The sequence below is a fragment of the Hylobates moloch genome, unplaced genomic scaffold, assembly GCF_009828535.3.
Source record: "Hylobates moloch isolate HMO894 unplaced genomic scaffold, HMol_V3 SCAFFOLD_5, whole genome shotgun sequence".
NCBI classification, from domain to species: Eukaryota; Metazoa; Chordata; class Mammalia; order Primates; family Hylobatidae; genus Hylobates; species Hylobates moloch.
In genome coordinates, this window is record NW_026652280.1 from 93,536,556 (window position 1) to 93,549,301 (window position 12,746).

The 12,746-nt window shown below is 44.0% G+C and overlaps 1 protein-coding gene across 2 annotated transcripts in view; it reads left to right on the forward strand.

Annotated features, from left to right (window-relative positions):
• Positions 1-2,256: 2,256 nt before the first annotated feature.
• Positions 2,257-12,746, forward strand: part of DENND6A (DENN domain containing 6A) — a 64,449-nt gene continuing 53,959 nt past the window's right edge. For both annotated transcript variants that reach the window (XM_032153941.2, XM_032153942.2), the window contains exon 1: positions 2,257-2,577. In XM_032153941.2, coding sequence (XP_032009832.1) covers positions 2,341-2,577 — 237 coding nt within the window. In that variant the 5' untranslated portion in view covers positions 2,257-2,340. The remainder of the gene's footprint in view (positions 2,578-12,746) is intronic.

Below are 12,746 nucleotides of genomic sequence, written 5' to 3' on the forward strand. Positions count from 1 at the left end.
GCTTGGCCACAACTGGCGTTTTGAGATCATTAATAATTAATAATGAAGTAGCATCTGGTAAAATGTGTACATTAGGATAGCTTAGCTTTTCCCAACAGTCAGTGAGGTGAGTTAGTAATCATTCTCATTTACCAGAAACTGGGTTTTGGAGCAGCTTGCCTACCATGATCGTGGTAGATTCTAGCTGGCACTAGAATCCAGAACTTTTGACTTCCACGCCAGCGTTCTTTCTAATACAAAATGCTACTGTTCTTTCCTAATACTGGGTTTAGAGCCTTACTTGATTGCAGAATACAGTTTTTCCTCTTTTAACCACAGCAGTTCTCTGGAGTAGGATGGCAGGCTACTTTGGCCAAAGACTTGGCCTCTAACTTAAGTGCTGTCCCTAAGTTCATTTTTGTCCAAAGGAAGTCTCCAGCAAACGTCACTACAGATGTCTGTGCATACTTGACCACCTCCTTGAAAACAGGGACGCTAACACTTGCTCCAAAAAAAAATTCTAAGCATGTTGAGCGCAGTATTTGTCAAATGGAATGGATTTGACTGGGCAGTGCAGCAAAATGCTTAAGTTCTGCAGTGTTTTTTGTTTTGCGTTGTTTTTTAGAGACGCAGTCGTGCTATGTTGCCCAGGCTGGAGTGCAATGGCTGTTCGCAGGCGTGATCATAGCACGCTGCAGCCTGGAACTCCTGCTCAAGCGATCCTCCTTGAACTTAGCCGGCCTAGCTAAGCCGGCCTTAGCTTCCCAAGAAGCTGGGACTACAGGCATGACACCTCGCTGGTTTACTCATTTTTCTGTTGAGGTATTATTGTGTGTTTCCTACTTTTACTATGCTACTTATACTCAACACAGTAGGTGCTGAATAAATACTAGTTAGTATCCTGGCTGGTCCAATAATCAGTAAAAACTGATCTCAGAATATGAAGCTGCTTGTGACCAGGCCTTTGCCCCAGTGTTCAGAGATCCACAGGTTGCTGTGGAGGCCAATCTGCCCAACCTGGAGTTCCAGAAAGGTCTGGGGGTGTGTGTTGAGTGAGTCACAGACAGCCAAACTAAGAAAGGAGGAGGTGGTAGGGTGGGGAGGCCTTGCTGGAGAAGGTACAGGTGAGTGAATGCACAGATCTCTGAATCAGCAAACTAAATGAGTGAACTGCAAGCCGATATCGGAGTTGTCATACTTGCTGGGCTAGTCATGTAACCTCCAGAACCTCCATTTCCTTATCTGTAAAAAGAAATAAACACAGGCCGAGCGCGGTGGCTCACGCTTGTAATCCCAGCACTTTGGGAGGCCGAGGCGGGCGGATCATGAGGTCAGGAGATCGAGACCACGGTGAAACCCCGTCTCTACTAAAAATATAAAAAAAAAAATTAGCCGGGCGTGGTGGCGGGCGCCTGTAGTCCCAGCTACTCGGAGAGGCTGAGGCAGGAGAATGGCGTGAACCCGGGAGGCGGAGCTTGCAGTGAGCCGAGATTGGGCCACTGCACTCCAGCCTGGGCGACAGAGTGAGACTCCGTCTCAAGAAAAAAAAAAAAAAAATAAATAAATAAATAAATACTGTCTACTTATTTGCGATTATGTGAAGATTCAATAAGGTAATATTTGTAAGTATTCGCACTTGCACTTGGCATATCAACTGGCACAAAGTAAGCGTTCAATGTTAGCCACCGTTACCATTATGCGTTCATATTTTTTATTTTTATTTTTTTGAGACGGAATCTCGCTCTGTCGCCCAGGGTAGACAGAATACAGTGGCGCAATCTCAGCTAACTGTAACCTCTGCCTCCCGGGTTCAAGCGATTCTCCTGCCTCAGCCTCCTGAGTAGCTGGGATTACAGGCGCGCTCCACCACGCCTGGTTAATTTTTTTGTATTTTTAGTAGAGACGGGGTTTCACCATGTTGGTCAGGCTGGTCTCGAACTCCTGACCTGATGATCCGCCCGCATCGGCCTCCCTAAGTGCTGGGATTACAGGCGTGAGCCACCGCGCCCGGCCTGCGCTTTCATAATTCAGTAATACCTTATAATAATTATGAACGGTGTCATTCCACGAATAATTTATTCCCTGGTCGTTGACTGAGAACGAGGTTGACAAGGATTCCTAAACAACCATTTCAGTCCCAAAGAGCTTTCAGACAAGGAGGCCAGGGCCGGCTTCACAGTCCGAGACAAGCGGCAGCGTGACGTCCCCACGTCCGCTCCCAGGGTCACGTGACCCGCAGCCCCGCCCGGACTGAGTGGGTCCCCAGCGACTGCGACAGCGGTGTCTGCGCCTGCGCGGAGGCAAGCGCGCTCTGCGGCGCGGTCCGCGGTGGAGGCGGCGCGAACAGCCAGGGGGCGGCGGATGGCTTTGAGGGGCCCTGCGGTCTTGGGTCCCGGCTCTCGAAGGCCGTTGGACGAGGCGGTGGCAGGGGCCGAGGGGCGCGAGGCGCCGGCCCTTGTGGCGGCGGGAGGCGCTCCAGAGGACGATGAAGAGGACGATGGCCGTGGCCGGGGCCTGCTCCGCTGGGACGGCTTCTCCGCCTGGCTGCACTGCGTGTGTGTGGTGGGCTTCGACCTGGAGCTGGGCCAGGCCGTGGAGGTGAGGCCCGGCCCCGCCCTTTCTCCGCGCTCCGCCCCTGCGCCGGGGCGGCTGCAGCAAAGCCAGCGGCCCGCGGGCTGGCGGGCCAGGACCCTGTCCGCCGCGCATCCGGGCGTGGCCAGTCTCCCCTCCCGCGCTCTTTCGGGCTGCGGTCCTGAGGCACTTCCCGTGGGAGGATCTTGGGCTGCGGCTAGGGGTGAAAAGTTCTCTCTAGGCCACTCCTAAATACTTGTTGATGTTCACCCTATTCTTTATTTCTTTTAAACCCAGAGTCACGGAATTAACTAAAAGGGTTAGTAGCACCCACCCGGAGAAGCCTGCAGGCAGGATGTTTGTTTGGTACTTTTTCAAGAACAATGCCCATAACAGATGATGAACTCTAGTAGCCGAACTTGCACAACCAACTTTTAAGGCTCAGATTGTTTTAGTCATTTGCAGTAACTCTGAGCGTTTCCCTCAGCCTGAGCCGAAATGCTTATCTCAGCATGCATTTTCTCCCTTTCCTCCTTTTGTGCCTCATTTCTGTTTTTTTTTTTTTTTTTTTTTTTGAGACGGAGTTTTTGCTCTTGTTGCTCAGGCTGGAGTGCAATGGCGCGATCTTGTCTCACCGCAACCTCTGCCTCCCGGATTCAGGCGATTCTACTGCCTCAGCCTCCCGAGTAGCTGGGGTTACAGGCATGCGCCACCATGCCCGGCTAGTTTTGTATTTTTAGTAGAGACGGGATTTCTCCATTTTCGTCAGGCTGGTCTCGAACTCCCGACTCAGGTGGTCTGCCCGCCTAGGCCTTCCAAAGTGGTGGGATTACAGGCGTGAGCCACCGTGCCCGGCGTCATTTCTGTTATTTTTTTATGTTGCCTCTGGAACAGTTGGTGTGAAACTACTGTCAAGATGAATATAGGGAACATCATTTACTTGTGAATCAGTCAACTTTTCCATTCTTATGTATGGCCCCTTATCGAAAGGCTTTAGAAACATCTATTCTTGACGTTGCTTAAGGTCTTTTTAGCATAAGGAATTGCTTGTTTTCATGTGTCCAAGAAAATTGTTATCAGAAGGGCGTTTGTTTAGACGTTTTTGTTTTGGTTTGTTTGTTTGTTTTTTTTTTTGGTATTGGTGACAGATTTCAATTTCATTCTGACTGTAATGGCCTGGTTGACTAAGAAAATTGGCTAGGGGGAGTTTTCTTAATGCGAAGCTACTGCTTTTGTATTTGGCCTGCCTTCTGGGTGTTTTATTATAACACAGTTAAGCAACATTAAGTTTCCACTAAGAACCAGGCATTATGTTAGTTGCGGAGCATACAAATAGGATGTGCTCTAACCTGTATCTGTAGATTGAGGCAATAATTTAGAGGAGAACCAAGAATTAATCATAGTAGCTGATAAGGCCAAATGCAGTGCCTGGCACCTAGTGGCATTCTATAAATACTTTTGATAGAATGGGTGAATATGTGAGCAATTCTTTATCTTATTAAAGTAAGAAAAACAGTTCTCAAAGATTTTGAATCAGAGATTTATAAGCCATTTATTATTCACCTTGCCATGTTAACCTGAAGTTATATGTACAGCAAGATACAATTTAACCAGAAAGCATAAGAATGGGTTGTTGTAGTTGATTGTGTTTTTAAATAGCTAAAGGAGATTCTTTTGGATTCTCATTATTTGGGACATTCTTTATAACATGAATATGTTTTTTGACCAAATAAACAGAAAACATATTTGAGATGCTGCAAAAATGTGAATTATTAAAGGACTTATTTGAATTTCATTTTCCATAGTGTATGCCACTGTATAGGGTTTTTTTTAGGTCAGGAGTTCTTAACCTTTTGCTTCCTGGATCTTTTAAAAATATGAACATTATGAACTTTCCGCTAGGAAAAGGCTGAGTAAGACGAAATCATGTATGTGGTTCCATGGACCATCTGGGTTTATCCATGGACCTTCTGTTCCATTGTCCCCACATTAAGAATCACTGATTTTAGAAGACGTAGGATGAGGATGGGGAAGATTCTCTAATAAAGGAAGGTCGAGGCTGCAGTGAGCCATATTCGTGCCACTGCACTCCAGCCTGGGTGACAGATCGAGACACTGTCCCCAGAAAAACCCCAACAAAACCCAGACTCTAAAGCTGGGCTGCCTAGGTTTGAATCCATGTGACTTTGGGCAAGTTACTTAGCTTGTTTGAGCCTCGCATTCTTCTTTATAACAGGATTAACAGTACCTATATCATGGCATTATTGTGAGGATTAGGTAATTTAATGTTTGTAAAGCATTTGGAATAGTTCCTGGGACACAGTAAGATGTGTTTAAGTCTTCATTTGAGAAGCATTCATTTTCTAGAAATTTCCTTTTTTTTTCTTTCTGTTTTTTTAATTTTTTTTTGAGATGGAGTCTCACCCTGTCACCCAGGCTGGAGGGCAATGGCACAATCTTGGCTCACTGCAACCTCTGTCTCCTGGGTTCAAGTGACTCTCATGCCTCTGCCTCCCGGGTTCAAGTGACTCTCATGCCTCAGCCTCCTGAGTAGCTGGGATTACAGGAACCTGCCATCATGCCTGGCTAATTTTTATATTTTTGTAGAGACGGAGTTTCACCATGTTGGCCAGGCTGGTCTTGGACTTCTGACCTCAGGTGATCCACCTGCCTCGGCCTCCAGAGTGCTGGAATTACAGGTGTGAGCCACCACACCCGGCTGAAATTTCCTTTTTAAGTGAAGAGAACCCCTGACTTTTGCATTGGGAAGTTGGGCCTTAATTTTCTCACTTGTAAAATGAAATTGAGGTACTAGAATCAATACCTTTTTTTAGTAGAGAACTTTGTTTCCTGTGTAAATAGAAATCTAATCTGGAACCTTAATGACTAATTTTGTTGAAATGGGGCTTGTGTGTGTATCTTTGTCTAAAACAGAAACTAATTTAAGCTACCTCAAGCAGTAAAGGGGAACTTACTCTAAGGACACAGCTTAAATACCTGTTTCCAGCTGTTTAAGACATAAACCTAGTAGGGCTTCAGAAAATGGCTAGAGTTCATAACCAGGGAAACCTCTTGGTTTTGCTCTTTTTTGTGTGTGCAGATCTTGTTTATATTTCATGCCCCCTGCAAACTGCCTTCTTCCCCTTCTCTGATTTTTCTTTCTTTCTTTCTTTTTTTTTTTTTTTTTTAAAGACAGTCTAACTTTGTCAGCCAGGCTGGAGTGCAGTGGTGTAATTTTGGCTCACTGCAACCTCCACCTCCCAGGTTCAAGTGATTCTCCTGCCTCAGCCTGCCGAGTAGCTGGGACTACAGGTGCATGCCACCACGCCCAGCTAATTTTTTTTTTTTTGAGAGTCTTGCTCTGTCGCCCAGGCTGGAGTGCAGTGGGGCTCCCTGCAAGCTCTGCCTCCCAGGTTCACGCCATTCTCCTGCCTCAGCCTCCCAAGTCGCTGGGACTACAGGCGCCTGCACTACTCCTGGCTAATTTTTTGTATTTTTAATAGAGACGGGGTTTCACCATGTTAGTCAGGATGGTCTCGATCTCCTGACAGTGTGATCTGCCCACCTCGGCCTCCCAAAGTGCTGGGATTACAGGCGTGAACCACCGTGTCCGGTCCTTCTCTGATCTCTAAGGTGAGAAACTAACGTTTTTAGCCACTTCAGTGAAAAAGAGTGAATCTTTAATTCACTTCCAAAGCCAGAGGAAGATAATCTGGTCTGGTTTGGGGCAGGTTCCCACTCTGACACAATTGGCTAAAGCCCTGAGTAGAAGGGGGAGTGGTTCACCTTGCATAAAATGTCTTTTAAGGCCCTGTCCTAAGTGAAGGGGGTTAAGGAGGTCTTAGAGCTAGGAAGAAACTGAACAAGGTGTTGACTGCAGGGGGTATGCTGAGCTTCTTTACCCCTGAAGTGGCTCTGGAGGCATTAACCACAGAATCAAAGTGTCCTCTGGAACAAGGTTTGGAACCTCTTGGGTTTGATATACTGTACCTCACTTTTAGCTTTGAAATTACCAATTATTTAGTAAAGCCTTAATTATCCGAATACAGAATTACCTTATTTATTCAAGTTTTTTTTTTCCTGAGTGAATAATAATATACTCATTGCTGAAAACTTGGCAAGTAAAGAAATTATAAACACTAGGCCGGGCGTGGTGGCTCATGCCTGTAATCTCAGCACTTTGGGAGGCTGAGGCGCATGGATCACTTGAGGTCAGGAGTTCAAGACCACCGTAGGCAACATGGTAAAACCCTGTCTCTACTAAAAAAATACAAAAATTAGCCAGCTTGGTGGCACATTCCTATAATCCCAGCTACTGGGGAGGCTGAGGCAGGAGAATTGCTTGAACCCGGGAGGCAGAGGTTGTAGTGAACTGAGATCATACCACTGTAGTCCTGCCTGGGCAACAGAGCAGGACTTTGTCTCAAAAGAAAAACCCCCCAAAAAACAAAAGACTCTTCATAAATATAATTTTACAAAGCAGATGTTCTTTTCTTTTTTTTTTTTTTTTTTTTTTTTTGAGATGGTCTTACTCTGTCGCCCAGGCTGGAGTGCAGTGATGCAATCATGGCTTACTGAAGCCTTGAACTCCTGGCTCGGGTGATCCTTCTGTCTCAGCTTCCCCAGTAGCTGATACTGCAGGCATATGCTTATGCACCAGGCTAATTTTTAAATTTTTATAGAGATGGGGTCTTGCTTTGTTGTCCAGGCTGGTCTCAAATTCCTGGCTTCAAGGGATCCTCCTGCCTCCACCTCCTAAACTGCTAGGATTACAGGCGTGAGCAACCACACCTGGCTGTCAGCCTGTCCTTTGAAACTTTGAAGCCAGGTATTGACTTTTCTGTAGCTATGAAAGTCTTAGAGGGCATAGTCTTCCAATAGAAGGTTGTTTCATCTACAATGAAAATCGGTTATTTAGTGTAGCTCCCTTCATCATTTCCCTTAGATTTTCTGGAGAACTTGCTGCAGCTCTCTGTCAGTCCTTGCTGCTTCACCTTGCACTTTTATGTTATGGAGACAGCTTCTTAAACCTCATGAACCAACTTCTGCCAGCTTCCAACTTTTCTTCTGCAGATTCCTCACCTCTCTCAGCCGTAACAGAATTGAAAAGAGTTGCGCTCTTGCTCTGAATTAGGCTTTGGCTTAGGGAATGTTCTAGCTGGTTTGCTCTTCTATCCAGACCACTCGGACTTTCTCCACGTTAGCACTAAGGCTGTTTCACTTTCTTATCGTTCGTGTGTTCACTGGAGTATCATTTTTAATTTCCTTCAAGAACTTTTCCTTTGGCTGGGTGTGGTGGCTCAGGCCTGTGATCTCAGCACTTTGGGAGGCCAGGAGGATTCCTTGAGCCCAGGAGTTCGAGACCAGACTGGGCAACGTGGTGAGACCCTGTTGTATTAAAAAAAAGAAAGAAAAAAAGAACTTTTCCTTTGCATTCACAAGTTGGCCAAGAGGCCTAGCTTTTGGCCTGTCTCAGCTTTTGACATGCTTTCCTCATTAAACTTAAATCATTTCTAGCTTTTGATTTAAAGTGAGAGATTTTACTTGAACACTTAGAGGCCATTATAGAGTTATTCATTACCCCAATTGCAAATATTGTTGTGTCTTACGGAATAGGGAGGCCTGAGGAGAGCGAGAGAGATGGGGTAATGGCTGGTCACTGGAGCTGTCAGAACACATGTATTTATTGATTAAATTTGCCATCTTACATGGGCATGGTTTGTGGTGCCCCCAAACAATTACAGTAGTAACATCAAAGATAACTTATCACAGACCACTGTAACAGATACAATAGTAACAAAAAAGTTTGAAATATTGTGAGAATTACCAAAGTGTAACACAGAGACACAAAGTGAACACATTGTTGGAAAAATGATGCTGATAGACTTGCTTAATGTAGGCTTCCACAAACCTGTAATTTGTAGAAACTGGTAACTGCAAAGCACAATAAAATGATGCACAATAAAATGATGCACAATAAAACAAGGTATGCCTATTAATAAAAAGAGAAGGAAGAATGGTATTGGAAGGCAACAAGCGTTTACTGCCTTACCTGAGAGCAGTTACAATCTTATGTAATGAAAGATTTATTTTGAGATATTTCTAAGCTTGGGTTCTATGATATAAACTTTAGTAACTTTCAGCTGTTTGAGAGCCAAGGGTATATGTGCCTGAAAATTCTACACCATTATGTAACTTTGAAATAAAGGATTATGTTCTGTTTTACCTGGGGTATGGAAATATGTGTTAATGCTTATTGAAAATGAGGCCAAACATTTATATCTTGGTAAATTTAGGCTATTTTTGTATCTTTGGGATTCTATTTGAGTTATTTTGTTTTTCTTATCATAAGAATCATCTGGGGCATTTGTTACATATGAGGATTCTGGGGCTCACCCATCTGCTTAATCAGAATCAGTTCCAGATGATCATTATGTGTAGGCATGTTTGGAGTATGTTTTTTAATTTTCTCTTTATATAAACTTTTCTGTTTTTCTTGTAAACCAGCTGTTGTCAAAATGTGGTCTGAGGACTTCTGGGCATCTCTGAGACCATTTCAGGAGATTTATAGGATGTTTGTATAGCCATACAAACTATGTATGGCTTTTCTTCATGTTCTTCAACCAGAACAGCATATTGCAATAGAATGAACATAGAATGATTCTGCCAAGAGCGAACATTAAAGAAAAAAAAATTTTTTTTAAAAAGAATGAATGCTGAAGCAGATATGAGAATCTAGTTATTTCTATTAAATCAGACATTAAAGATATTTGCAAACATGTAAACGATGCCATCTTCTCAGTAAAGTTTTTGTTTTGTTTAGGAATACAGGTTGTGTGTTCCTAATCTAAACATTCAAAATCCGAAACGCTCCAAAACCTGAAACTTTCTGAGTACTGACATGATGCTTTTTAAAGGAAATGCTCATTGGAGCATTTTGGATTTCAGGTTTTTGGATTTGGGATGTCCAACTGAGTAAGTATAATTCAAGTATTCTAGAATCTGAAAAGATCTGAAATCCAAAACACTTCTGATCCCCCCAAGCATTTTGGATAAGGAATACTCAACCTGAATGTAGTTACTTTTCATAAAAATTGAGTTTGTTAATGAGTAATAGGTTATTATTTTAAAATAAATTAACAATTTTTTTTAATGATACCTTTAGTTTCTACAGTGGTGAATTTTGATAGATATAACCCACATAAACAAGAATTCTAGGCTGGATGTGGTGGCTCATGCCTGTAATCCCAGCACTTTGGGAGGCAGAGGCAGGTGGATCTCCTGAGGTCAGGAGTTCGAGACTAGCTTGGCCAACATGGTGAAACCCATCTTTACTAAAAATACAAAAAAAAAAAAAAATTAGCCGGGCATGGTGGCACATACCTATAATTCCAGCTACTCGGGAGGCTGAGGCAGGAGGATCACTTGAACCAGGAAGGCAGAGGTTGCAGTGAGCCGAGACTGTGCCATTGCACTCCAGGTGTGTGCCACCATGCCTGATTAAATTGTTTTATTTTTGTGTTGCCCAGTGTGATCTTGAACTCCTGGGCTCAAGGGAACCTCCTGCCTCCAACTCCCAAAGTGTTGAGATCCCAGGCATAAGCCATTGTACCCAGCCTCATTTATTCCTTTCCGTCACTCTAATTATTAAGTAATATTTAGACTTTATGTATTTATTGGAGATAGGGTCATGCTCTGTCACCAGGCTACAGTGCACTGCAGCCTGGACCTCCCAGGCTCAAGCAGTTCTCTCACCTCAGCCTGTCAAGTAGCTGGACTACAGGTGTGTACCACCATGCCTGGCTACTTTTTTGTTTTTTGTTTTTTTGTAGAGACACGGTTTTGCTGTGTTGCCCAGACTGGTCTTGAACTTCTGGCCTCAAGTGATCTGCCTGCCTCAGCCTCCCACAGTCCACCTGCCTTAGCCTCCCAAAGTGCTAGGATTATAGGCATGAGCCACCATGCCTGGCTGTAGACTCTTTTCTTGAAACAGAGTCTCGCTTTGTCACCCAGGCTAGAGTGCAGTGGCACAATCTCAGCTTACCGCAACCTCTGATTCCCAAGTTCCAGCGATTCTCCTGCCTCAGCCTCCTGAGTAGCTGGGATTACAGGCACGTGCCACTGCACCCATCTAATTTTTGTATTTTTAGTAGAGACGACAGGGTTTCACCATGTTGGTCAGAGTGGTCTCAAACTCCTGACCTCGTGATCCGCCCACCTTGGCCTCCCAAAGTGCTAGGATTACAGGCATGGGCCACCGTGCCTGGCCCATAAACTCTTTTTTTTTTTTTTTTTGAGATGGAGTCTCACTCTTGTCACCCAGGCTGGAGTGCAGTGGCACAGTCTTGGCTCACTGCAACCTCCACCTCCGGGGCTCAAGCAACCCTCCTGCCTCAGCCTCCTGAGTAGCTGGGACTACAAGTGCCTGCCACCATGCCTGGCTAATTTTTTTTTTGAGGCGGAGTCTTGCTCTGTCACCCAGGTGGAGTGCAGTGGCGTGATCTCGGCTCACTGCAAGCTCCGCCTCCTGGGTTCATGCCATTCTACTGCCTTAGCCTCCCGAATAGCTGGGACTACAGGCGCCCGCCACCACGCCTGGCTAATTTTTATATTTTTAGTAGAGACGGGGTTTCACCGTGTTAGCCAGGATGGTCTCGATCTCCTCACCTCGTGATCTGCCTGCCTTAGCCTCCCAAAGTGCTGGGATTACAGGTGTGAGCCACTGTGGCCTGGCTAATTTTTAAGCTTTTTTGAGGAGACAGTCTCACTATGTTGTCCAGGCTTGTTTTTACTTTTTGGCTATTATGAATAATGCTAATATGAAAATTTGTGTACGAGTTTTTGTGTGAACATGTGTTTTCACTTTTCTTGGATATATACCTAGCATTAAAATTGCAGGGCTATACTGTAACTCTTTGTTGTAACCTCTTGAGAAACTTCCATAACTGTTTTCCACTACTGATATATGAGGGTTCTAATTTCTCTGCATCCTTACCAACTCTTGTTATTGTCTGTCCTTTTGATTACAGCTGTCCTAGTGGGTATAAGCCGTCTCTTATTGTGATTTTATTTGCATTTCCCTAATAACTAATTCTAAACAGTGTTTTTTCATGTGCTTATTGGCCATTTTCATTTTTATTTTTTGGAGAAGTATCTATTAACATTTGTGCCCATTTGAAAATTGGGTTGTCTTTTTATTTTTGTATTGTAAGAGTTCTTTATGTATTCTATATACTAGACCCTTATTAGTTATATTAATTGTGTCTTTGCCTGTTCAGGCTTCTCACAAAATACCACAAACTAGGCAGCTTATAAACAATATATGTTTATTTCTCATAGCTCTGGAGGCTCAGAAGTCCAAGATCAAGGTACTGGCTGATGTGGGGTTTGGTGAGGGTACTCCTTCTGATTCGTAGATGGCACCTTCTAGCAGTGTCTTTGCATGGTGGAGAGCTAGCTCTCGGGTCTCTTTGATAAGAGCACTAATTTCAATCATGAGGCCTCTGCCCTCGCGACCTGATCGCCTCCCAAAGGTTTCGCCTTCTGATACCGCTATCACCTTGGGGTTTTTATTGTTATTGAAACAAGGTTTTAAATTTTGATGATATCCAATTTATTTATGTTTCCTTTTGTTGTTTGTGCTTTTGGTGTCATATCTAAGAAACCATTGCCTAATTCAAGGTTGTGAAGATGTATTACTGTTTTCTTCTAAGAGTTAGATAGACTTAGCCCTTACATTTAGGCCTTTGATCCACTTTGAGTTGACTGTTGTATATGCTGTGAATTAGAGCTGTTATTTTTTTAAACTTTATTTTGAGATTAGGTAAGAGTTATAAAAGTAATTTACTCCACCTGAAGTTAACTTTTGCGCTTCAAAGAACATACAGTCCATTGTTCCCACTACTGCTGCTGCTGCTCTTCTAACAGTTCTAGTTTCTCACAAATTTCTGTCCATAATCCTGCTCAGCACCCTGTACCATCTCTGTATCTTGCCTTTCCTCCCAAGCTGCTGTTAGGCTGTCTGTTGGGTTTGTAATTCCTATAGCTCCTCACCAGTAGTGGCTAAGCTCCCGCCTTCCCATCCTGTATTTTTGACTCATTCAAGGTTAAAAATTCTCCAGCAGCGTCTTTAATGTAGCCCACAATCCCCTACATAGTCTTCTCTCTCCTTACTTCTTCAGGCTCACCTTGCCCCA